The sequence below is a fragment of the Dermochelys coriacea genome, chromosome 5 (genome assembly GCF_009764565.3).
Source record: "Dermochelys coriacea isolate rDerCor1 chromosome 5, rDerCor1.pri.v4, whole genome shotgun sequence".
NCBI classification, from domain to species: domain Eukaryota; kingdom Metazoa; phylum Chordata; order Testudines; family Dermochelyidae; genus Dermochelys; species Dermochelys coriacea.
The window spans coordinates 3,034,254-3,060,940 of record NC_050072.1 but is presented as its reverse complement, the minus strand read 5'-3'; the positions used below and the strand labels follow the sequence as shown (position 1 = coordinate 3,060,940).

Sequence of the window (26,687 nt, the reverse complement as noted above, 5' to 3'; positions counted from 1 at the left end):
GTTCTGCTGGGACTGTCTGCATGGGGGATGGGAGAGCAGGGGATGAGCCTGTAACCTGAGCCAGGAGGGGGCTGGGGCCAGGTGACACCTTTGCCCGGGGAAACTGGACAAAGGCTGCAGAAGAGAGCCTGCGGGGAAGGGGGGGGTTGGTTTCAGTTTGGTGCTGGGTAGTGGAACGCAGGGAACCCCAAGGCTGGGGTCTAAGCTCCCTGCCCCCCAGAAGGACTTGACTGAGCGATCCTGGTTGTACCCACAAGCTTGTTTTAGACTGTGTTCCTATTGTCCAATAAACCTTCCATTTTACTGGCTGGCTGAGAGTCACAGTGAATCCCAGGAAGAGGGGTGCAGGGCCCTGATTCCCCCACACTCCGTGATAACTGGTGGTAGCGATGGGATCTACTGCACCCCGTGGACGGCACTTCCTGCAGTAAGTGACTGGGGAGCAGTAAAACGAAGGGGGATTGACGGGAACCAGGTGTGCTGAAGATTCAGAGAGAGACGGTTTCAGGGGGCGGTTAACCCCTGGGAGTGTATGACCAGAGAGAAGGACTTTTGCAGTAACAGGGTCCCCCGGGAGATTGCAGCGAGCAGTCCCAGGGGTGGAGGAGTCTGCAGCTCGACCCTGGCAAAGAGGTGGTGACCTCAAGAAGGGCTGGCACACTAGGTGTTCTCCCTGAAAACCATGGAAAGCTGCCCAGGCCTGCGAGTGGCCAGCAGGGAGATGTATGCTAAATGCCTTAAGAGCAACCTGGTGGAGCTGTGCAGGCAGAGGAGGCTGCACATTGGGAAGTCCACCAAGGAACAGCTGATTGCCCAGTTGGAGGAGAAGGATCGCTTGGATGACCCAATCCCTGCCCCTGAGGGAAGGCGCCCGGCGAACGCAGCGTGGGCCCCGGGGTCTGACCTGGCTGGGAGCGGTCAGACTGCTACCGAGGACATCCCGAGACCCTTCCTACATATGCCTAGGGGAGGAGTTGGGGGAAGCCCAGGAAATACCGAGGGCACCCTGACTCTGGCAGCCAGCAGGGGATCCTTCCGGTGGAGCTCCCCATTCCTGGAAAGGAGGCGGCTGGAATGGGAGAGGGAGATAAAAATGAGGGAGTTGGAGGATTGTGAAAGGCAGCAGCAGCATGAGGAGAAGAAGCGGCAAACTGAGCTGGGGGAGAAGAAGAAACAGCATCAGCATGAGCTGGAGCTGGCCAGGCTGAGGAGCAGTGGGGCCCCGGCTGCAGTGAGTGGGGTGGATCCAAGACTGCAAGGAGCTTTGATAAGTGCTTCCTTGCCCAGCGTAAGGAGGGGGAGGACATAGATAGCTTCCTCACAGTCTTTGAGAGTGCCTGCGAGATGCACAGGGTTGACCCTGCAGACAGGCTCCAGTTTCTCACCCCCTTACTGGACCCCAAAGCCATGGAGGTGTACAGCTGAATGACAGGGGCGGAGGCAGGGGACTACGAATTGTTCAAAAAGGCCCTGCTCCGTGAGTTTGGGCTGACCCCCGAGATGTACCGGAAAAGGTTCCAGAGTCAGTGTAAAACCCCTGAGGTCATATACCTACAACTGGTCAACCAGATGCAGGGATATGCTCGCAAGTGGACAGCTGGGGCCCAAGCTAAAGAGGACCTGCTTGACCTAATCGTACTGGAGCAACTGTATGAACAGTGCCCATCCGACCTGAGGTTATGGTTGGTGGACAAAAAGCCAGAGAACATGCAGGGCAGCTGGCTGACGAGTTTGTGAACAGTCGGATGGGGGTAGCAGGAAGGAGTCCCAAAAGAACAGGCCCCCTACGATGCAGAGAGAGAGTCACCGTGGGATCTCCCAAAGGGGGAATACGGAGAAACCCCTCAAAAGGGGAACACCTGGCATCAGGACCATCCGACCCGCTTGAGGGGACCAACGGGACATGAGCTGCTATCACTGTGGTCAGAGAGGCTACATACAGTCCCAAAACCCAGGCTCAGGGACAGACTGTGCAGACCGAACCCACCCAGTGTTAACTGGGTAGGGACCCAGCCGGATGAGGGGCTGACGGCCCAGGCAAGTGGGGCTGACAGCTTACAACCTGCTCAGGAGAGAGGCGTGCCCCAGACCAGCTCCTCTGGAGGGCTGGATGCTCCAGACTCAAGGTTCTCAGTTTACAGGGTGGGCCCAGGGCTATCCCTCTGGAGAGAGTGCCTTGTTCCCCTAGAGGTGGATGGCAGGAAGGTCAATGGATACTGGGATACGGGCACGGAGGTGACGCTGGCCCGGCCCGAGGTGGTGGACCCAGACCAGGTGGTGCCCGACACCTACCTGACCCTGATGGGGGTGGACGGGACCCCATTCAAGGTGCCCGTGGAAAGGGTACACCTGAAATGGGGGGCCAGTGAGAGCCCCAGGTATGTGGGGGTGCACCACCATTTGCCCACTGAGGTGTTAATGGGGGGACCTAGAAGACTGGCCAAGCAACCCCCAGAACGCCCTGGTCATGACCGGTAGCCAGAACCAGCGAGGGACACTGCACCCTAACCTCGGAGAGGGTACCACACTGGAAGCACAGGACCCTACCCTGGTGGGGAGGGAGCACCGAGGGGCACAGCTCAGAGAGGCTGTGGCCTCAGACCCAGCCAATGAGAGGGAACCGGGCCCCATCCCTTCCCCAGCCGCTGAGTTCCAGGCCGAGTTGCAGAAAGATCCCTCCTTGCGGAAGCTCAGGGACCTGGCTGACCTCAGTGCGGTACAGACCATGGGGAGAGGTTGCCAGGAGAGGTGCCTGTGGGAGAAGGGGTTCCTGTCTCGAGAATGGGCTCCCCCAGGGGAAGTGGAGTCCTGTGGGGTCAGGAGGCAGCTGGTGGTCCCCAAGAAGTTTCGCCACAAGCTCCTGTACCTGGCCCATGACATCCCCCTCTCAGGGAACCAGGGAATCCAGCATATTGCCGATCCTGTGACCCCTGTCAGAGGTGGGGGAAGGCTCGGGACAAAGGGAAAGCAGCTTTGAGACCTTTGCCCATCATAGAGGAGCCTTTCCAGAAGGTGGCCATGGACATAGTGGGGCCTCGCAGCAAGACGACCCGGTCGGGGAAGAAATACATTCTGGTGGTGGTAGATTTTGCCACCCGCTACCCCGAGGCAGTGCCCTGAGCTTCCATTGAAGCAGACACCGGGGCAGATGCGTTGCTGACCATTTTCAGCCGAGTGGGGTTCCCCAAGGAAGTCTTGACAGACCAAGGATCCAACTTCTTGTCGGCCCTGCTCCGGGGCTTGTGGGAGAAATGTGGAGTCCGGCACAACTGGGCCTCAGCTTATCACCCCCAGTCCAATGGGCTGGTGGAGAGGTTCAATGGGACGCTAAAGATGATGCTGAAAACCTTTATGAACCAGCACCCGCAGGACTGGGACAAGTACTAACCTCACCTGCTGTTCGCGTACAGGGAGGTACCCAAGAGTCTACCGGATTTCGCCTTTTGAACTGTTATATGGAAGGAAGGTAAGGGGCCCCCTGGACCTGATGAGAGACGAAGGGAGGGGAAGGCCACTCCCGATGGAGAGTCAGTGGTGGAGTATGTCCTGACCTTCCGAGAGAGACTTGCTGAACTCATGGGCCTGGCCAGGGAGAATCTGGCCAGAGCCCAGAAGAAGCAGAAGGTCTGGTATGACCGCACGGTGCGGGCCCGCGCCTACGCCACCGGGGATCCGGTGATGGTTCTCATCCACGTGAGAAAGAACAAACTACAGGCTGCCTGGGAGGGCCCTTTCAATGTTGTCAAGCAGCTAAATGAGGTAAACTATGTCGTGGAGCTGTCGAACCGGGCATACCACCGCCGGGTGTACCATGTGAATGGGATGAAGCCATATTATGCCGGGGGAATGTGGTGTTGGCCGTGAGTGGACATTGGGAAGAGCAGGGAGATGACCCTTTAGTAGATCTATTCCCTGAGACAAGAGCTGGTTCCCCCCTGGAAACAATTCCCCTCTTAGATCAGCTAACCCCTGCCCAGCAAGCTGAGATCAGGGGGGAGCTGCATCCGTACCAACAGCTGTTTTCCAACCAGCCTGGACACACTAATCTGACTGTCCACTAGGTGCAGACAAGGTCGCACCCACAGATAAGATGCTCCCCCTTCCGCGTCACAGGGAAAACTGCTCAGGACCTGGAAAGAGAGGTCAGGGACATGCTGGCTTTGGGGGTGATCCAGCCATCGGCCAGCCCTTGGGCCTCGCCGGTGGTGCTGGTCCCCAAAAAGGACAGGTCAGTCCGGTTCTGTGTGGACTATCGGAAGCTCAATGCCATCACTGTATCTTATGCCTACCCCATGCCCAGGCCTGACGAGCTCCTAGAAAAATTGGGAGGAGCTCGATACCTTACCACCATGGACCTTACAAAGGGCTACTGGCAAGTGCTGCGGGATGCAGATGCCCGGCTGAAATCGGCCTTTATCACCCCTCTGTGGCTCTATCAGTTCCTGGCCCTGCGTTTCAGCCTCCAGAGAGCGCTGGCCACCTTCCAGCGCCTGGTGGATCAGCTACTGAGGAGGATGGAGAGTTTTGTTGTGGTGTACATTAATGACATCTTTCAGAGTAGCCCCCATGTTAGTCTGTATTCGCAAAAAGAAGAGGAGTACTTGTGGCACCTTAGAGACTAACACGTTTATTTCAGCATAAGCTTTCATGAGCTCATATACATTTGTTAGTCTCTAAGGTGCCACAAGTACTCCCTTTCTTATTGATGATATCTGTGTCTTTAGCCAGACCTGGGAGGACCATATGTCCCAGGTTAGACAAGTGCTGGACCGACTCCAGGAGGCTGGGCTGACTGTAAAAGCAGAGAAGTGCAAGGTGGGGATGGCGGAAGTATCTTACCTGGGCCTCCGAGTGGGGAGCAGCTGCCTAAAGCCAGAACCAGCCAAAGTGGAGGTAACACAGAGACTGGCCCACTCCCCAAACCAAAAAGCAGGTCCAAGCCTTTATTGGGATGGCGGGGTACTATCGAAGATTCGTGCCCCACTTTAGCACCATAGCCTCCCTCATCACTGAGCTATGCAAAAAGGGGTAGCCAGACAAGGTGGTCTGGACCGAGCAGTGCCAGAGGACTCTCTGTGCACTGAAGGAGGCTCTGGTCAGGAGCCCGGTTCTGGCAAACCCAGACTTTGACAAGTCCTTTATGGTGTTCACCGACGCATCAGATACGGGACTGGGGATGGTGTTAATGCAGGAGGATGAAAAGGGGGAGAGACACCCCATCGTGTACCTGAGCAAGAAGTTGCTACCTGGGAGCAACACTACGCGGCCATCGAGAAGGAGTGCCCGGCCATGTTGTGGGCCCTCAAGAAATTAGAGCCATATCTCTTCGGGCGACACTTCACCGTGTACACCCACCACTCTCCCCTGACCTGGCTGCACCAGATGAAAGGAGCCAATGCCAAACTCCTGAGGTGGAGCCTGCTCCTGCAGGATTATGACATGGACGTGGTCCATGTGAAGTGCCAACATGATAGCGGATGTGTTGTCCCAGAGAGGGGGCCCTGAATTTCCCCAGGTCACTGATCAGAGTGACCCCGCTCAGTTCAGTCTCAAAGGGGGGAGAGATGTGACGCAGCCGGGAGGGGGGAGTGTTGACCTGGGAATGTGGCGGGGGAGTTTCACTGGGGATGGGAGACCTGAGAGCCTGGCACCTGAGCCAGGAGGGGGAGGTAACACCTCTGCCCTGGGAATGTGGACAAAGGCTGCAGGAGGGAGCCTGCGGGGAAAGGGGGGTTAGTTTCAGTTTGGGGCTGGGTGATGGAACGCAGGGAACCCCAGGGCCAGGGTCTAAGCTCCCTGCTCCCCCAGAAGGACTTGACTGAGGGGTCCTGGTTGTACCCCCAAGCTCTGTTTTAGACTGTGTTCCTATTGTCCAATAAACCTTCCGTTTTACTGGCTGGCTGAGAGTCACAGTGAATCCCAGGAAGAGGGGTGCAGGCCCCGGACTCCCCCACACTCCGTGACACAGGGCTTGGACTGTCCCAGCGAGACTCAGGCTCTGACCCTCCCCCTGGCAGGGCCCTAGGACCTGGCTGCGCGCTGACCAGAGTCAGACTGATTTGTGTGTGGACAGAAAGGGGGCTTGGACTCAGCCCTAAGTCCAGAGCCCGGACGTGGTGAGCTGTGTAGATGCCCTCAGTGTCAGCAGGAGTTCGAGGTTTTGAACCCCACCCTCGTGATCCCAAACTCTTTGTTTACTCCCACCACCCGCAGCACTCTGCAGCTGTGACCTGCCATCCCCGCGCGGCCCGGCTGCTGGGTCGTATCCAGCCCTGGCATTATTACTGAGTGTCATCGCTGAGACAAGGGGGAGCTGGGCTGGCTTATTCCAGGGCAGCCTATGGCCCCAGTTGTGCCTAGGGACACCCAACGCCTCTGCTCCCGGTTGCTTTCCAAGGGCTGGTCCCTCCCCGCATAACCTCCCGTGGCGCTTGGCTCAGTCCTCGAGGCAGATAAAAGGAGCCCAGCTGTGTGGGACCTGGAGGGCACTTGGCAGAGAGGCCCTAGCGAGTCACTCCACGACAGCGTGGCAGTGATTTTCCAGCAGCTTCTAGCCTGACATGAATAGCTGCTGGAGTCCCGCTCCTGGGTCAGATCCAGGCATCTCTTACTAGCCATGTGGCGGCGCCTGAGCCCCGGGTACAGCCCCCCAGTGTCCTGGGAAAAGGGCAGCCCAGCTCCCATCTTTGCCTTTGGTCTGTCTGGGCTGCGCAGAAGCCCTGGATCAAACCTGTCCGGATCTGGAGAGTGATCTGATGCAGATCTGGTTCCAGAACCAAGCCTTGCTGCTCGGCCCCGGAGCCCGGAGCTGCTCAGGGTAAGGAGGGACACCCCCGCAATGGGACATAATGCAGCTCGTCTTCTAGCCAGGGGGTCCCGCTAGCACCTGCCTCCCTGCGAGTGAAGCCTGAGTCCCCAGGAGCTCCCATGGTGGAATTGCAGCCTCCACAGCTGTGTGCTTTGAAACTGCCCCATTTACTGTGTGCACTCGAGTCGTGGCTAATGCAAAGCCCAGGAGCCACAGGAAGAAGCTCTCCGAGACCCAAATGCAGCCCTTGGCTGTGCTCACTGTGTGATCCCTAAAGACTACAGGTTTCAGAGTAGCAGCCGTGTTAGTCTGTATTCGCAAAAAAGAAAAGGAGGACTTGTGGCACCTTAGAGACTAACAAATTTATTTGAGCATAAGCTTTCGTGAGCTACAGCTCACTTCATCGGATGCATCAGTTCCCATCATGCATTGCCACACCTTGAGCTGACTTAATGCCTCCGAGTTCTCCACACCTTGCATGTGCACCGTTGGCCTCTACAGGACAGAGCCAGAACCACTGCACTGTGTCTCATAGACCCTGCGCACAGCTGAGAACTGGTGCAGGAGGAGGGGAGCGCCGTCGCTGTGGGATGCGGCGTGTGCCCGCAGGCCTGGTGCAGCATTGAACCGGGGGGCTGCTGCAATCTGCTCCAGAGCAGCCAAACTGGAGGAGGCTTTCAGGCTCCTGCCAAGTTTCCCACCCTCGGCCTGGTGCCGTTCTCGTGCCCTGCGCCGGGGGCTGTTGCTGGGACGTGGGTTGCTGGAAGCTCCAGCAGCCAAGTGAAGTAACTTTTTTCATCCAGGCCTTTTTAGGGTTTGCTCCCATGACTTCGCTCCTGATTCTTTGGTGACATTTCAGGTTCGTCCCCTTGGGCCCCCTGCCTGACCCAGCAGCAGAGCAATTAGCCATACAGGCTGCTCTCCCGGGGCAGATGGCATGGCCCAGGGGGCTGGGAATAAGCTAACGCCTTCTGCCTCTTTGTGGGGGGCACCCACGGGGACTTCGCTTCTAAAGCTTTTCACCTCTGGGGGGCTGATTCAAGTCCAGCCCGGGGAGCAGGGGACACTTGCTGCAGCAGCCAGGGTGTGATGAGCTGATCTGAGCCCCGTTCCTAGTTCCATGTGCGTCCGTGTTACAGAACCAGCCGGCCCAGTGAGCACTAATCTGCCCTCTCTCCAGCAGAGCTGCCAGGGACTCCGAGATTGAGACAGGGTCTTGCCAGGTGCTGGGGGAGAGGTGGGGGGAAGCTTCCCCTGGTTCTGCCCAGCTCCTCTCACCAGCGTGAAATTGACTGTGCCCGTGGGAAGCAGCCAAGCAGAGCGACGATGGTGTATGTCGGACAGCCCCCCTTTCTCTCGCTCTGTCTTTTGTATTCCCTCTCTCTGCCTGGCACACGCGTGAACACACACATCCTCGTGCTCTCCAGTGCACACGCGTTCTCTCTTTCACTCGCACCCTTTCTCTCTCTCTCTGTGTCTCTCTGTCTCTTTAAGGGACTCCAGTGAACCGAATCCCCATCATGGCCAAGCAGGTGCTGGACCTGTACACGCTGTACCGGCTGGTGACCGAGAAGGGCGGCCTGGTCGAAGTGATCAACAAGAAGATCTGGCGGGAGATCACCAAAGGCCTCAACCTCCCCACGTCCATCACCAGCGCGGCGTTCACACTCCGCACGCAGTGAGCCACTGCCGCCTTGCAGGGCGGGCGGGAGAGAGCTGGGCTGGGAGTGCCAAGGGGGCAAGGTTTGGAGGGTGGGTAAGGGGGGTTATGGGAAGGGGGGAGCCAGATTGGGAGGACCAGACTTTGGAGAGGGGGGTCCCAGCCCCCTCTGGTGGCAGCTGGATCACTCCCAGGCTCAGCCCCACTCCAGCGCCAACCCGGTGGCTCCTGCTTCCCACAGGGTTTGGCCGGGTGCAGTAGTGATGATGGTGTGGTTGTCATGATGGATAATGGCCGGCGTGTGTGCCATTTGCCCTCTGGCGGCCGTCCCACAGGGACGCTGAAGGCCTTTCCTCTTCCCACCACGGGGCCTCTCCCTTAGCTCAGGTAGTAGAGGCTGCCAGTTTGGGCCCCAAAGGTCCAGGGGTGGCTCAGAGAACGTCAAGGCTGCCAGGGAATCGCTCAAAAGTCAGTAAACGCCAGAGTGAAGGTTGATGACCTAACTGTAACTCTGCCCCTTGTGGGTTTGCACCTGCGTTTGTGCAGCACCTAGCACCGTGGGGCCTCGATGCTGAATGGGCTGTCTAGGCAACACTGCAACCCAATCATTAATGGTAACGCCAGACAGGCCTTGCCATAGGTGCCGACTCCCCCTCTAGCCAGGGGGGTGCTCAACTCCCTCTCCGCCCCAAGCCCTGCCCCACTCCACCCCTTCCCCCAAGTCCCTGCCCCACCTCTTCCCCACCTCCTCCCCCGAGCATGCCCCGTTCCCGCTCCTCCCCTTCCCTCCCACAGCTTCCTATGCACCGCGAAACAGCTGTTTGGGTGGGAGGCGCTGGGAGGGAGGGGGAGGAGTTGGTCAGAGGGTGAGAGGTGCTGGGGGGCAGAGGGGAGGGGGCAACATGGCTGCCGATGGGTGCTAAGCACAGGGTGGCTGGAGTGGTGCCCCATTGTCCTTGGATGGGAGCATTGCTCTGAACCCTTTGAAATGCTCACGTGGGGTCATTAACTGGCCAGCCGGCAGGGGTGAGGGGTGGAAGATGCCACCGATCACAGCCAGGGGCTCATCACCCTCTGTGTCCCCCTCGCCCCCGCCCCCTTCCAGATACATGAAATACCTGTACCCCTACGAATGTGAGAAACAAGCCCTCAGCTCCCCCGGCGAGCTCCAGGCCGCCATCGACAGCAACCGGCGAGAGGGGCGGAGGCAGAGCTTTGGGACGGCGCTTTTCAGCTACTCCCCCGTGGGCACCCCGGCCATGCTGGCCTCCCCGAAGATCCCCATGCCGGCCCTCACCGTCTCCACGCACAGCTGCAGCCAGACGAGCCAAGTGCACGCCATTAAGAAAGGTGGGCGGGGTAGGGCGGGGAAGCCCCACAGTCAGGAGGGGATGGAGGACGGGGCCGCCTTCTGTGGGACGGGATCGCAGCATCCGCCAGCAGCTAGTGGGGGCTCTGCTTTGGCCCTGGGGGCAGGAGATGCGGGTCTGTCCCCCGTGCTGCACGCACGCTGCTTAGTGGTTGGATCGTGGGGATACAGCCGAGGGGGCTGCCCCAGGAAGGAGCTTGGCCACACACTCGCTGCTGGGCCCCGCAGAGCAAGGGGACCCGACGGGGAGCCGCACGGAGGAGGTTGCAAGAGGCCAAGGCTGCCCGGTCTGCTGCAGTCACAGGCAGTTCTTGGGGGGGTGGGGAGACACCCAGTTGGTCCTAATGGATGACCTGGGGCAGCTTCCTGGAGGCAGGCGATGTGCCGAGCCCCCAGAGCGGGGAAATGCCTTCCTGGCGACCCCACTGGCAATGCCTGGACACGAGTGGCACCGCGTGTAGGCACCGCTGCTATGGGGATCCCAGCCTGCCAAGCGCCCGGACTCAGGGGCTGCTTTGACTCCAGCCCCGAGGAGCTTCCCCACCACGGGGCTCTGCTCTGGCGGCCAGCCGAGGCCGGGAGGGGTCAGCAGCTCAGGGAGCTGCTCTGCCCCTCGTTACGCAGCTGGGCACAGGAGCCGGCTCTTTCCACCCCGGAGTCTCTCCAGGCACAGCACCACAGGGGCCCTCCTGTGCTGGCCCCAGGGGAGGGGGCCCAGCCGCCCTCTGACCCTGCGACCCGCCTGCCAGCCCCTGAGCCCCGTCCCCCGCCTTGCGGTTCCAGAAGACGGCGTCCTGTCCGCGGCGGTGCCCAGCCGCATCGCCATCCCCGTCAGCCTGGCAGGGCACCACATCGCCACCGCCTCCCAGGTGGCCGCACTGGAGCAGCTGCGGGAGAAGCTGGAGACAGGGGAGCCGCCCGAGAAGAAGGTGGCGCTGATGGCAGAGGAGCAACAGCGGCTGATGCAACACGCCCTGCAGCAGAACCTGCTGGCCATGGCCTCCCAATTCCCCAGGAACATCAAGATCAGCAACCGAGGTCCCAGGCGGGGCGGGCGGGGGGGGCCAGAGGGGGAGACGGAAGGGCAGGGGCAGGAGCGGGCGGAGGGGCAGGTGGAGGGGGAGGGGCAGAGGCAGGGGCAGGTGGAGGAGGAGGCAGAGGGGCAGGGGCAGGAGCAGGAGCGGGCAGAGCGAGAGGGCAGGGGTGGGCATCCCAGCCTCGCTGGCTGGCACGTTGTCATTGCCTGAACAGCTGCACCACCATGGGCAGTGAAATGCTGCTGAGTTTGAAGCTAAGCAGGATCGGGGTTGCTCACTGGGTGGAGGGGAGACCACAGCCGTGTGCGCGATTCAGCATGCTGTCCTTCGAGTCAGTATTGAGCCAGCAGCCCTGCATGGTGTTAAGGGACTGCAGGTTTGTTAGTCCTGGAGTCCCAGCAGGGTCCCTCCATGTGGCCTCCGGGCGAGATGCTCTTCCTGGAGTATGTCACTCTGCCTATACCGGGGTGGTGGGACATGCGGCTGGTGGAGATAGGGCTGATGTCTCCCCCACCCATCTCCTGGAGCTCGAAGGAGGGAGTGCAGTGGAGACCGGCTGAGTGGGCACAGTCCAGCCCTTCCCTGCATGGAACAGATTCAGTCAGAGCCTGCTCATCTAGTCACACCCACGCCATTCAGCCTCTGGTGGGTGTCGGACCTCGCACCCGGCTGTCCTGGCCGTCCAGGTGGGGAAACAAGCCGGGCTATCCTGGGGCTCATGTTGTATCACTGCAGGCACCAGCCATAGCACAACTGCCCTGGGGTGAGAACTGCTGTTGGCACACACCCCCTCCCCTTCCCAGGGGCTAATGAGAACCTGCGAACACACCAGTATAGAGCAGAGGGACAGGGCAGGATGGGGGCGGAGGCCACCCCATGTTCCTGGATTTGTGATCCAGCATGATGGTGGTGAGCACAATCCAAACCCCCAATGCATTCGGGAGAGCGGAATGTCTGATCTAGAATGAGAGGGATACATGTGGGTGGATAGAGAAGTGCGTATGTTGTATAGAGGGGTATGGATGATGTAGAGACAGCGAGCTAGATAGGGGTTATGAACAGATGGAGGGAGACAGAGGGACAAGGTGTGGGAGGTGATATTTTTTATTGGACCAACTTCTGTTGGTGAAACAGACAAACTTTTGAGCTACATAGAGCTCTTCTTCGAGTCTGGGAAAGGTAGATAGACAAAGTGGTTTCCCCAGGAATTGAAATTGGGCGGGTGTTCGAATTTACAGGAGCGGGTGTCAGGGCCGATGAGGGGTGAGACCGTGAGGGTGAAGGTGGGCTGTATGGCACCATAGTAAAAACTGAGAAATGTTTCATGACCATTTCATTAGATTTTAAAATCATCACACAAATTAAAGTTGGCTACTCAAGCCTTCTATGAAGCACTACGTCTACATCCTTCTTGGTTTCTTGTTATAATTTTGCACAACTCTGTTAATGAACTTCTTGAACGCAATGCGTTCATTTTTGGTGGCTTCTCGTGTGTCCGGTACTTCCAGTCCTTCAATTGATATGCTCGTTAGTTCATTCACAGGATCAGGCAAGAGGCGACTTCTTTCAAAACACAAAATTCTATTCAATGATGAAAGAGAACGCTTAACTATAGCTGTTGTGACTGGGAGTAGCAAGAGATGAATTCCTACTTCTTTCAGCCCAGGAAACAGAACACAAAGGTTGGGTTGAGCCACTAGTGATGATAAAAAAGAAGTTGAAGTTAAATCTTCATTCATTCGTCGTATGATATTCCACCCTGTGTTCAAATTCTCTATTCTGTCCTGAACACATGGCAGCCCCGTTGCTGGTAGTGCCTCACTCCACTCAACTTTCGGTGTTTTATAGGACAGGGATCTGTAAAAGCTACGCAGAGGTTGAGTAGAATCTAGAAGTTTCTGCTCTCGATTTTTAAGAATCAAGTCTGTGTACTTTTTCAGTTGTCTTAACAAACACTTCTTGTCCTCCTCACTTAAGGATTCAATATAAATGCCTTCATTAGTCAACTTCTTGACTGAAGTCTTTGCTTCTTCCAGTACTTTTTCAATGGATAGCTCTCCGATTGATCCAAATGTAGCTTCTATTGCTGGACAAAGATCTACTACTGTTGTAGCAGATGCCTGGATGGCATTGTTTAATGACCCAAGTGGTTTCAACATTAGACTTACAAGAGAGAGAATGGCGATAGTCTTCTTTGAACTTAGTAGCAAAAGTAATCCACCAGCCTCACTACTTAGAGCCATCCCATCTTGGGAAATACTTTCCAAAGCCAGAAATAATGGCTGGAGTAATTTTAAGACAAGAGCCAAGGATTGCTCTTGAGAAAGCCAGCGGGTTTTGCCAGGTTGGACTAATTTGAACTTCAGTCCCAGTGTATCTTCTATACTTTCCAAGATATTCAATCTTTTTGGACTCTTGCTGAAAAACGAATATAATGAAGACATTAAATGCATAGCTTTTTAAATGTCTTTTGAAGATTCTGCGGCTTGTACTAGCGCTAGTTGGAGTAGATGGCCTCTGCAGGGTGTATAGGAGAGACTAGGGTTACGCTTTTCTCTGAGCAAAGCTTGTGCTCCACCATGTCTTCCAGAAAAGTTTGTAGCTCCATCAAATGTGAAAGCAGCCATCTGTTTGGGGTCCAATTGACACGCATTTAACTCTTCTAAGATGTGGGTTGTCACATATGTCTTCTATAACTTGAACATCTAGAAATGCATCTACTGACCTACCACTGACATCAAGATAACGTACACAATGACTTAATACTTGATGCCCATTTGCATTGGTGCATTCATCATGTATGCAAATTTTTTGAATGTGATGAGAGAGTTCTTCACTTTTTCAACTGTTGAGTCTTTCACTGTTGCACTGCATGCTTCTAGCCAGTCAGATGAGTTTCTTGCAGAAAGATAGTGAGCATTTGCTGGTCTTGTTCGGAACCAGTGTTCAACTCCAGGATGAACAAGTGACAATGCACTTAATGTTGGCCTCCAGTTTGTAGTGCGTGGTGTCTCTTGCTTAAATAGAAAGTAGGATACCACAGCCATGTTTGTTCGCATGAACTGTGTTGTGTCTCCAGCATTCTTAACAGCCTCATTAAGTACTTATAAAATCGGCTTTGAAAGTGGGCTTATAAGGCTTTCTGCATATTGATGCACTCCAGAGGCCCTGTGTTTTGCAGCCTTTTCACGTAGTTTGTCAGCACTGACTTTGCTGATCGGTTTGACAAACCAAGCTCCTCCACTTTTTCCAATTATAGCATTGGGAAGCTTTCCTTCTTCATAAGCTTTTTTGCAAGAGGTGCACCAGTAGCCATCTTTGATAACTTCAATAAATGGGAACACTTTGACTGACAAACATCGGGAAAAGCCTTTAGGTTTTGGAGACACTGTTTCTTCAGTAGGTAGCTGTATTTTTGCTTTGGGCTGGTCGGATGTAGATATACCACTTGAACCTTCAGATGACATGTTGATTATTCTTGGTTCTTGATGTATTCTTCACCTTGGTTAGTTTTTGAGGCCTTTGAGTGGAAAAAATTGTTGTATTGTTTTTTGTCTTTTCATTTTCATTTTGACCTGCAACATATAAAAGAGATATGAATAAAGTAAATGTTTTGTTAGGATAATGCAAATTTAACGTAAAGCTAATGCAAGTTACACCAAAACACATAACAGGTCTAGATTTCTAAAAAAATATTAATTTTTTTTAAAAATGTATTTAATTTAAATTGACTTTTGAAAAATAAGCCATCATGGGATAAGAGGGAAGTCCTCTCATGGATCAGTAACTAGTTAAAAGATGGGAAACAAAGGGTAGGAATAAATGGTCAATTTTCAGAATGGAGAGAGGTAAATAGTGGTGTCCCACAGGGGTCTGTACTGGGACCAGTCCTATTCAACATAGTCATAAATGATCTGGAAAAAAGGATAAACAGTGAGGTGGCAAAATTTGCAGATGATACAAAATACTCAAGATAAGTCCAAAGCAGACTGCAAAGAGTTACAAAGGGATTTCACAAAACTGTGTAACTGGGCAACAAAATGGCTGATGAAATTCAATGTTGATAAATGCAAAGTTGGAAAACACAATGTCAACTCTACATACAAAATGATGGAGTCTGAATTAGCGGTTAACACTCAAGAAAGAGATCTGGTAGTCATTGTGGATGGTTCTCTGAAAACATCCACTCAATGTGCAGCGGTAGCCAAAAAAGGGAACAGAATATTGGGACTCATTAAGAAAGGGACAGATAATAAGACAGAAAATCTCATATTGCCTCTATATAAATCCATGGTACGTCCGCATCTTGAATACAGTGTGCAGATCTGGTCACCCCATCCCAAAAAAGATATATTGGAATTGGAAAAGGTACAGAGACGGGCAACTAAAATGTATGAAACAGGAGGAGAGATTAAAATGACTGGGAATTTTCATCTTAGAAAAGAGACGACTATGGGGGGATATGACAGAGGTCTGTAAAATCGTGACTGGTGTGAAGGAAGTGAATAAGGAAGTGTTATTTACTCCTTCACAGAACACAAGAACTAGCAGTCACCCAATGAAATTTATAGGCAGCAGATTTTAAAAAAATGAAAGGAAGTACTTCTTCACACAACATAAAGTCAACCCATGGAACTCTTTGCCAGGGGATGCTGTGAAGACCAAAACTATACAATAAAAAAAGAACTAGATAAATTCCTGGAGAATAGGTCCATCAGTGGCTATTAGCCAGGATGGGGAGGGATGCAACACCATGATCTGAGTATCCCTAGCCTGTTTGCCAGAAGCTGGGACTGGGCGACAGGTAATGAATCACTTGATGATTCACTTTTCTGTTCATTCCCTCTGAAGCACCTGGCCTTGACCACTGTGGGCAGACAGGATACTGGGCTAGATGCACCCTTGGTCTGACCCAGTATGACCATTCTTATGTAAAAATTAATTATAATAATAAAAATGTTTAGTACAGAAACTCCCCAACATAACGACCTCTCAGGATAGCAACGATGTGAGATAACAACCTTGGCAAATAATGCATTTTAAAAACGTTGGCCTAGTAGGACACAGATGTCTATACATTTCCATTCCCAGGCACAAATCTAGCATTCTGGAGCAAAGATACTCAAATATAGTCCAATAAACAAATGTTTATTTAATGGGCCCCTCACTTTTCCCTCCACCGCACCCCACTCACTGGTGTTGTCCTTGGTCAGTGGAGACTCAGAGTTCAGAGGTGTTTTCACAGGAATTCACCTTCCAGGTTGGGGGCAAGAAGGCACCTCGCTCGTTCCTCCAGCTGCTCACTGTTCGCTCTGGCCACTGTTGTACGTTGTGCCACCGTTCACGCCATCGCTCTGTTGCCAGTGGCCCTGCACCGTCACCTTCTGCTGCCACCTGCCACTGTGACCTCTGCGAGTTGGTCTCTTGAGGTTCCGCCAGCTCTCAGTGATTTCAGCTGAGCTCTCAGTGGGGGAACCTCGCTGCTAGTGCAGACTGGGCCGTCTCTTCCACAGAAATGCTGTCCGACAGCAGGTCTAAGCGCTTAGAGCTGAATATCAGTGATTTCAGCTGTAGTGGTCACTGAACACAACAAAAGACTATCTATGGAGCCTAATCAGCTCTGTCTTTAAACAGTGGAGAGAGGCAGGTCAAATCGTACTTGTGACTCAGGCAGACCATCAAGCAAAACACCTGCTGCCACCCTCTCTTTTGATGCCCTCAATCAGCAGAGGCTACAGTTCTACTGCCCTTTATTCATACAATAAGAATAACAACATTTCATTCGCCCCCTACCCCCCGCATTCAAGTGATTTGTAACCCAACCCCAGCCAAAATCTATCACTTGGGCAACACAGCTCTGTTTGCTGGATACCTAGGTAGATTAGGTGTGAATGTAAATACAATCTGGTCCTGAAGCCTTTCCCCCCAGCCCCCAGCTCATCACTAGCTGTCAGGGAGAGCTCATTTAGACTTTGCTTACAAATCATCATTTGAAATGATTAGGTTGGCCGACATCACTGAAATGAATGCACTGACATGGTCATAAAAACAACAGCTGTACAAGGAAGCTAGTCCATGTTCATACTTTTCAAAGCTATGATACTTTTTCCGATACACATATTTTATCATACACTGTATATGCTTTTAAAGTGTGTATTAATGTTTCCATTTCAATTCAAATTTCCAAACAGTCACTAAATGGGCATGTAACTAGTTCTCAAAACTGGGGTGGGGGGGTTGGGGAAATTTGGGGGGGGTAGGGAAATCACTGTATGTATAGATGAGGAGGTAGGGAGGACACACCAATGAATGGCTAAGGAGGGAGGCATAGCTCAATGGATGGATGGATGAGTACCTATAGCTGGATGGATGGATGGATGGATGGATGGATGGATGGATGGAAGGAAGGAAGGAAGGAAGGAAGGAGGCATATGAGGATGGATGGATGGATGGATGGATGGATGGATGGATGGATGGAAGGGGATGGGCTGATGGATGGAGGGATGGATAGATGGATGGATGGATGGAAGGGGGCGTGTGGAGATGGACTAATGGATGGAGGGATGGAAGGGGGCAAGTGGGAATGGATGGATGGATGGGGCATGTGGGGATGGATAGATGGATGGAAGGAAGGGGGCATGTGGGGATCCATGGATGGATGGATGGACTGATGAATGGAGGGATGGATGGATGGACGGAAGGGGGCATGTGGGGATGGAAGGGAGGAAGGAAGGAAGGAAGGAAGGAAGGAAGGAAGGAAGGAAGGAACGGGGCATATGTGGATGGATGGAAGGGGATGGACTGATGGATGGAGGGATGGATAGATGGATGGATGGATAGAAGGGGGCATGTGGAGATGGACTAATGGATGGAGGGATGGATGGATGGAAGGGGGCATGTGGGGATGGATGGATGGATGGGGCATGTGGGGATGGATAGATGGATGGAAGGAAGGGGGCATGTGGGGATCCAGGGATGGATGGATGGACTGATGGATGGAGGGATGGATGGATGGATGGAAGGGGACATGTGGGGATGGATGGATGGGTGGATGGAAGGAAGGAAGGAAGGAAGGAAGGAAGGAAGGAAGGAGGCATATGCGGATGGATGGATGGATGGATGGATGGATGGATGGAAGGGGATGGGCTGATGGATGGAGGGATGGATAGATGGATGGATGGATGGATGGAAGGGGGCGTGTGGAGATGGACTAATGGATGGAGGGATGGAAGGGGGCAAGTGGGAATGGATGGATGGATGGGGCATGTGGGGATGGATAGATGGATGGAAGGAAGGGGGCATGTGGGGATCCATGGATGGATGGATGGACTGATGAATGGAGGGATGGATGGATGGACGGAAGGGGGCATGTGGGGATGGAAGGAAGGAAGGAAGGAAGGAAGGAAGGAAGGAACGGGGCATATGTGGATGGATGGAAGGGGATGGACTGATGGATGGAGGGATGGATAGATGGATGGATGGATAGAAGGGGGCATGTGGAGATGGACTAATGGATGGAGGGATGGATGGATGGAAGGGGGCATGTGGGGATGGATGGATGGATGGGGCATGTGGGGATGGATAGATGGATGGAAGGAAGGGGGCATGTGGGGATCCATGGATGGATGGATGGACTGATGGATGGAGGGATGGATGGATGGACGGAAGGGGGCATGTGGGGATGGATGGATGGATGGATGGATGGATGGAAGGAAGGAAGGAAGGAAGGAAGGAAGGAAGGAAGGAGGCATATGCGGATGGATGGATGGATGGATGGATGGATGGATGGATGGATGGATGGATGGGGCGTGTGGAGATGGACTAATGGATGGAGGGATGGATGGATGGAAGGGGGCATGTGGGGATGGATGGATGGATGGGGCATGTGGGGATGGATAGATGGATGGAAGGAAGGGGGCATGTGGGGATCCAGGGATGGATGGATGGACTGATGGATGGAGGGATGGATGGATGGATGGAAGGGGACATGTGGGGATGGATGGAAGGGAGCGTGTGGGGATGGACTGATGGATGGACAGAGGGATGGATGGATGGACTGATGGACAGAGGGAGGGATGACTCAGGGTACGTATAGATGGGGAGGTAGGGAGGACATACCAATGAATGGCTAGGGAGGGAGGCAGAGGGGTACCTATAGCTGGATGGACGGGCAGATAGATGGGTACGTATCGATGGACAGTGAGAGGAGTACGTATGATAAGTGGACAGGTAGAGATGGACGGATAGGGAGCGGGCTGTGATGACCAGATCTTGCGCCTCACCGGCTCTGCTCATCTGATGTTATTTTTGGGGGAGCCTGTCAAACCCTACTGCTGTTGCCTGGTGACACCAGGACGTTATCGTGCAAGTCGGCACCACGAGATTTTGTGCCCCAGGATGTGACGAGACTCTTCCTTCCAACGTGGCCGCCACGGGGAGTGATGGGAATTTCTCCCCCAGCCGGGCCCTGCGAGATCCCAACCTCTGCCCCAGCAAAACCAGGGCGGAAAATGTCCCAGTTGCTAACCAGAGAAGCAAACGGGGTTAGCCAGCTGGCTGGAGCAGGTTGGGAGGCCCATCCCACTGGCTTTGTTTCCCAGGCAGGCCTGTCTAATTTCTGTTTCTGTTAATGCTCATATCGGTCTTTCCTTTCCCCCAGATGACAGACAGGAGACCGCATTGAACCTGTCCACCAACGGCATTAGCAGCATCAACATGTCAATAGAAATAAATGGAGTTGTCTACACAGGTAAATAGAAGGGCTGCTCAGCCCATGTAATTGCGGCTAGGAAATCCAATAAGTTATAGCCACTGCCCGGCCGGCGAGTCCTTCCTTCAATCTGATGTCTTTACTATAAAATCCATTGTAATGAAGTGGCAAGGCCGAGCGTGCTGGGGAGGCGGGGGGCGGGGAGGCAGAGCTGCAGATTGTCCTGGTGAGCCGCAGTCGATTCGGTGGTGGAGGGCGCTGGGTGAGTGGAGGCGGGGAGCAGCACCAGAGGCCTGGGCTTTAATTACTGCGGGATCAGTTGGCCGTAGTGTGGGGGTGGGGACTCTCTGCACAACCAGGGGGACTGGCACAGACAGATGGAGGGACTTATGCTGCAGCCAAGGCGGTGGACGGCGGCTCCCCAGCTCGTGCCCGCTGGAGAACTCAGCTTCCAGAGCCAGGAATGGAACCCGAGATCCCTGAATCTGAGCATTTCTTTGCTGTCCACAAACGTCCATCCATGAAACCTGCTGGCAAAGTGTCTCCTATGGCAGTGGGCTAGCAGGAGGGCTATGCACCCCAGACATCACCGGCACCCCAAGGGGCACCAGCCGCTCTGCACAGGGGTGAATTTCACTGTTAGATCCCCTGCCTTTAATCTAAACCACGTCCAGTGCACCCAGACACCACAGTGATGGGTGCCATACAGGTGCTGGTACGAATGTTTTTGCTGAGGGTCATAGTGTTATTTACCCCTTCACATAACACAAGACCCAGGGGGTCACCCAATGAAATGAATAGGCAGCAGGTTTAAAACAAACAAAAGGAAGTATTTCTTCACACAGTGCACAGCCAACCTGTGGAACTCCTTGCCAGGGGATGCTGTGAAGGCCAAAAGTATAACTGGGTTCTAAAGGGAACTAGATGAGTTCCTGGAGGACAGGGCCAATGGCGATAGTCAGGGACACAACCCCATGCTCCAGGTGTCCCTAAACCTCTGACAGCCAGAAGCTGGGACTGGTCGACGGGATGGATCACTCACTAATTACCCCTGTCCTGTTCATTCCCTGTGAAGCACCCAGCTCTGGCCACTGTTGGCAGACAGGATCTTGGGCTGGATGGACCATTGGTCTGACCCAGGATGGCCGTTCTCGTGTTCTCAGAAGTCCACTGGGTGCATGCGTGGCTGGGAGCAGAGATGCAGGTGGGGACAGATCTGTGCTGAGAGCTGAGGGCATGGCCCAGAAAGCTGGAGTTCAGTGGGGGGCCTGAAAGATCCAGAATCTCCCAGAATCATGAGCCGTGATGGATCAAGGCTCCATCTCTGAGCAGAGCAGTGACAGCCCCTCGGCTGAGAGCCTCTGTGGGAGCAGCTGGGAAGGTTTCATGCAATCTGGGGCCTGTCCCTTTAAGTGTGCGTTCCCGCTTTGGCTAAGTGGGTCACCCCGCTCCCCCCTGGAGATGCCTCCTAGCCATGCTGCGCTGCCCCAATTAAAATATAAAGCTGGATTTGACAGCAGTTAAATATTTAACTATATGGAAAGGTCAGGGCTGATAACAGCCCTGTGTCTGTACCATCCTTCTTTTGCCAGGGGGAGCCTGCTGGCCTGACACCCCAGCTATTCCCCAGGCTCCTCGCCTACAGGAGCCAGGCACTAGGCAGCAGGGTCAGGGGGAGAAGTCAGAGCCAGAGGCCGGGGAGGAGAAAGCCATGCAGCCAGAGATGGGAGGTGGGGCTGCAGGGGAGATGGCTCCTGCACCTTCCGGGATGGGAACGTGGGAAGGAGAGACCAGCGGGGAGAGCCGGCCAGGGCGAGTCCATGGAGGGCATCACCATGAAGGTGAAGTGGGTGCTGGACGTGGCTGGAGGGGACCTGATCTCACTTCATAGTGGGCAAGAGAGAGATTCCCCTGTGCGTGGCACATGCCTGGCCCCTCTTCCGGAAGCAGCCCCGTGGGATGCTCCAGATACGGGGCTCTCGCGCCAGGCAGGGAGAAGCCACGTGAGCAAAGGGACAGTTCCAGAGAAAGGTCCTGGCTTCATGACGATCCCTCCCTGCCTAGATCCCGGTTCTCCCGAAAACCTGCCACACGCGACACGGGCCGTGGACCCCTGGGCCATGCTCCTCCAGCTCCCGCCCACACATGCCTCTGACACTGGCTGGCAGCTGCCCCCAGCTCCTCTCCTCCAGGTGCTGATGCCAGCGGTGGCTGCTGGCAAGGTGGCAGGGTGGGTTTACCCTCGTGCAACACACGCACGCTGGCTATTGCAGCCGGGGCACCAACGTGCTGCTGTGGGCACAGGAGCTTCAGCCCTGCCCTGGTGCCACCCTGGCCTGCAGCTGCTCCTATAGCTCGGGCCAATCAGGCTGAGCCTCTCACATGCCTGTGACCTCAAATGCCAGGGGGCGAGGGCTGGCCAGGGAGCCCCAAGCCCCCCACATGGCTCTGTCTCCTCTGGGCAGCTGTGATCCTTAGGCACATCACAGGCCTGGCATCCTCTGCTCCCAGCGTCTGGGTGCCCAAGCCAGCTGCGACGGGCAGAGCGAGAGGCTGTAGTGAGCACCTGCCAGGAGTCCAGGGCTCTCGCTGGCGTCGCCGGTGCCTGGTGCACTGCTCTGCTTTTCCCTTGCCTGTGATGGGGTCGGGTGGGCCCTGCTCAGCCACCCAGCTGGGCCAAGCTGGGAGTTGGTGGAGTGGCACCAGAGAGGGCTCTGACCAGGCGGGTGGGCAGAGAGGTGGCCAGGCCCCATGGGAGGGGCCTGGGTGCCAGGAGACCTGGGTTCTATCCCTGCCACTGCCTATATAGGTGATCCTGGTCCAGTCCCCTTCCCTCCCCGGGCCTGGCATCCCGTCACCCTTCCTGGTGGGGGGGGGGTGGCCAGCTGGGGCGGGCAGGGCCTGGCCCTGGCACTATGTCTGTGCAGCACCTGGCACAGCGGGGCCTTGAGCTCTGCTGGGACCCAAGGGCGACGGTCATCGATAAATAACCCTAAATGAAGGCAGCAGCTCCACCGCCCCACTGCACCTCTGGGCTGGCTGCTGCCTCGTCCCTGTGCCCACTGGCTTCCACAGAGACCCCCCCTCCCATTCTGCATGGCTGGGGGCTAGCCCTGTGCTCCAGGAAGAAACCAGGGCTCATGGGCAGGCTCACAGAGTGGCCACCCGCTGCAGGAGTTCAACTCGTGGCCAGTGGACGGCAGGAGGGAGCAGTGCCCCGGGGTGTCAGGCAGGGTACGTGTGTATTGACTAGACTAACGCAAATCCAGTGTGCGATGGGAGCCAGAGCTGGCCTGAAGCTGGGGCAGGCCTGAGCGCACGCAGGGGAACCAGGAGGCCAGCACATAGGGCCCCTTGGGGGATCAGAGAGAGGAGATGAGACCCTGTACCTGGGATCAGAGCGTGGTGGCAGGGGCCCATATACAGGATTTGAGGGGCAGAAGAGGCCCATGTATGGGATCGGGATGGGAGAGGGGCCCATGTATGGGATCCAGCAGGGAGAGGGGCCCATGTACAGGATGGGGGGGCCTGTGTACAGGATTGTGGGGAGAGAGGGCACCCCTAGCGTGGCTCCAGGTGAAGGTCCAGGGCTGGCAGCGCTGTCACCTTTGTAGCAAAGCAGCTGTTGGGATACATTTGGGGAAAAGGCAGAAACTGCAGGGCAGGATCTCGAGGGGTCCGGGGTGCAGGGGGAATAATGGGGGACATAGGGGGAATTGTGGGATGTGGAGAGGGGGGACGCGACGATGGGGTATTGCAGGGCCCAGGGCACCGTGGCTGGGGTTCCCGATCCTCATACCATGGGCTCTGCGGTGCCCTGAGGGGCGTGCTGGGTCACCCTGTGTCTCTTTGCTCCCACAGGCGTCCTGTTTGCCCGCAGACCCCTTGTCCCAGGGGCACCTGGCAGCAACAGCAGCAGGAGCTCCCACGGCCCGTCGAGCCCGGTGCCCGCGCAGAACCAGCGGCTCTCGGCGTCCTCACGCAGTCACACTCCCGCCAGTGCCTCGCCGTGAGGGCGGGAGAGTCGCCGAGGACCCCCCACCCCGCCAGCCCCCCACCATCCCCCTCAGAAATAAAGCAACTTGGAGTCAAAGTCCAAAACCCCAGGGGAGCACCCACGACATGCCTTCTGCATGCGCGCCCCCCGCCTCTGGCACAGCAAGACCCCTTCTGCCCTGGCCACCTGGGCCACAGGAATCAGCTGGGGGGGGGCACTCTGGCCGCACTGCAGTGGGGTGAGGGGCTCTGGCCAGGCTGCAGTGGGGTGAGGGGCTCTGGCCAGGCTGCTGTGGGGTGAGTGGCTCTGGCCGGGCTGCCGTGGCCTGTGGGGCTCAGGCTGGGAGTGCTGAGGACTTTGGCTTTCATTGCACATGCTTGGACTTGACCTTAGCAGGAAAGTGTCAGGGGTGGGGGCAGGGAATGTGGCTGCTCATGTGTCCAGGCTGAGCCACTGAGCGGGGCAGAGGGATCTGCATGCACCCTGCCCCTAACACACTCACGTGTGATACCCCATGCACACGCACATGCACGCACACACACAGCACATCCCCCCCCCCCAGCATGCCCACATGCAATCCCCTCTCTCCGTTACACACACACAGAGTCCGTGTGTTACCTGCTCACGTGGGACACCTTTCATTGTTATACATAGAGCCTGCCCTGGTACACACTTACTTGTGGTACCCCGTTACACATTCATTCGTACCCCATTACACACTCACACGTGGTAGCCACCCCTCTTGCACACGATCCTGTCTCCCTGCTCATCCTTGGCAAATGACATGTAGTGTAGCTGAAGAAGCTCCCAGCCACCAGCCCCAAGGCCAGGCCAGAGAGCAGGACAAGGAGGAGCAGGTGGCAGGGGCAGGGAGACAGAGCAGCGGGCAGGGGAGGGGAATGTGTGGGGCTGGGGCTGGCACACTGGCCACAGTGCTCCTCATGGACTCAGCCAACCCCTAAGTGCCCCATCCTGCCTCCAGCCGGGGGCGCTGGCAGAGCTGTTGGGGCTGGCTGGGCTAAAAGCTTTTCTGGCCCTGGGGAGGAGCAGAGGGACTGTTTGGATGCCAGCTGGGGACAGCAGCCCTTCACAGTGGTGTCTGGGCTCCTGTGCCAGGCAGCTCCTAGTTCTGTTGCTGTGTGCTCTTTGTCCCTCCTCTCAAGTCGCCTTCACCTTCATTACTGAATTCCCTCCCCATAGGGCTCAGGGCCACAACCCTGCACTGTGGGTACAGAGAGGACACCCCTTTGGGCCTGCACTGTCCCCCGTGCTCCCCTCCTCCACCCACAAGGCCCCCAAAGATGGGAGAAGGAGCAGGGCACTTGGATAAGCTGGACCCTAAGGTGTAAGGAGGATTCATGGGGTTAAAGTGGCGACCTCAAAGCACCCACCTGAGCCAGGAATCGCTGGCCCCAAGGCGCCCGGTTTTGCCCGCTGAGCTGCAGTGAGCTCGGCACAGACCGCCCCCCCCCGGCGCCAAACCTCACCAGACTCCTGCCCACCTCCCCCAGGGCTCACAGGGCAGGATCCGTGCCCCCTCCAGGCCGCAGGCAGAGGCGGGCTAAGGCTGTGGCGGGCGCAGGGCCCAGCGGCAGGTGGGTCTCACACTGATGCGGCTAGGCTGGGCGATCGGCCCCAGGGAAACGCCCAGAAGAGCCCAAAAGAGTGAATATGGAAATGGGGGGTTTCCACTGAAATTGTGATATTAAAAAAGCAGGACGTTTCCCCTCCCCCAGTCTGTACTCCACCCTCCTCCCCCATCGCCTGCAGAGCCCCTCCCCACCCCCCACGGCCTGGCCTCAGCACTGTAGGGCGGGGGGCTGCAGTGAACATGAGAGGAACTGGGGCAGCCTGCGGGGGGGTTGGGAGGGGCTAGGGCAAGTGGGAGGGGCAGAATGGGTTGTGAAGGGGCGGAGTCTGGGGGTGGAGCATAGGTGGGGGCGGAGTCTAGACCAGGCAGTGCGGGGGGGGGGACCAGTCTAGGGGAGGCCATCCTTGCCGAGCATGTCGCCCAGTTTGTCCCACTGTTGTCACCATCCTGGCACTGAGATCCAGCTCCCCCACTGATGCCAGCTGTGGTTCTCCCCATCAACTCCCCCCCCACCTGACTGCAAAGCCCCCCCACCCCAAATACCTACCTGCAGAGAAGCAGCTAGGCAGGGAGCACACGGCGCTACCTCATCCACCCCTGCAGGGCCCTTGCCTGCCGCGACTCCAGAGCCCTCTGGGGAGCCCAGCGGGATGCCGCCTTCCTTCCCTCCACTCGCTGCCTCGCCCAGGGCTGGGGGGTTCGTTTGCGCATGTGTAAATTGCTATGGTACTAAAGAAGGGAACAAGCAGATCTAACCTCACGGCTACCTCATTGTGCGCCAGGAGGTGCCAACCGCCAGGCTGGCAGAGGGGGCTGGAGGTGACACCCAGAGTCTGGCCTGAGTGGTCTTTGCAGCCTCAGTGCTTTCTACTGCAGGGCAAGGCCAGGAGATCCCTGCCGAGCTGAGGGCTACGGCGCCGTCGGCAGACCCAGAGCCACGGCCCGTGGGCATGGGCGGTTCCTGGTGAGAATCCCCTTGTCATCTTCCCAAAGGGTCAAATAACAATAATCCTGCAACTGACCAAAGACGCCCTCTTCCCCGAAGAGGATTCTCTTCCTGTGCCCCCCCAGGGCTCCCCCCAGAGCTGCCTCCAGGTGGTGGCACAGGGAAGGAGCGGATGTAGACTGCCAAGGCTCCCCAGTTTGCAGGCACCAGGGCGGGCCTGGCAGCAGCTGGGGCCAAGCCTCACCACCAGCTTTGCGTCCGGCCCGTCCTGCTGGGACATGGTGGGCACCGCATCAGCACCCGGCGTGGCTGGAAGAGACGGACACTTACAGTGCTGTTCCACCGGCCCCTGAGGACAAGGGACTGGACTGAGCCAGGGTGTGGGCGGCTGGGGCTGGGGTTGAATTTCAAAGCTCTTGTACCAAAGATCCAGTGCCTCAGGCACTTGGTTTCACTTTGTAGGGCCAATAGCACCCGGAGAAGGGGAAATGAAGCAGAGAATGATCTTACTTCTGTCTATTTGTCTATCTGTCTGTCTGTTTGCTCTCGGCTAGGAGCTCTTCCTTTGC

At 56.1% G+C, this 26,687-nt stretch overlaps 1 protein-coding gene across 1 annotated transcript in view; it reads left to right on the top strand.

Annotated features, from left to right (window-relative positions):
* The window catches only part of ARID3C (AT-rich interaction domain 3C), a 166,060-nt gene extending 140,616 nt beyond the window's left edge, over positions 1-25,444 (top strand). The window contains exons 7-11 of the mRNA XM_038403066.2: positions 8,303-8,486; positions 9,574-9,818; positions 10,621-10,875; positions 19,534-19,623; positions 23,446-25,444. Of these exons, the coding sequence (XP_038258994.2) occupies positions 8,303-8,486; positions 9,574-9,818; positions 10,621-10,875; positions 19,534-19,623; positions 23,446-23,597 (926 nt within the window). The 3' untranslated portion in view covers positions 23,598-25,444. The remainder of the gene's footprint in view (positions 1-8,302; positions 8,487-9,573; positions 9,819-10,620; positions 10,876-19,533; positions 19,624-23,445) is intronic.
* The last annotated feature ends 1,243 nt before the right edge of the window (positions 25,445-26,687 follow it).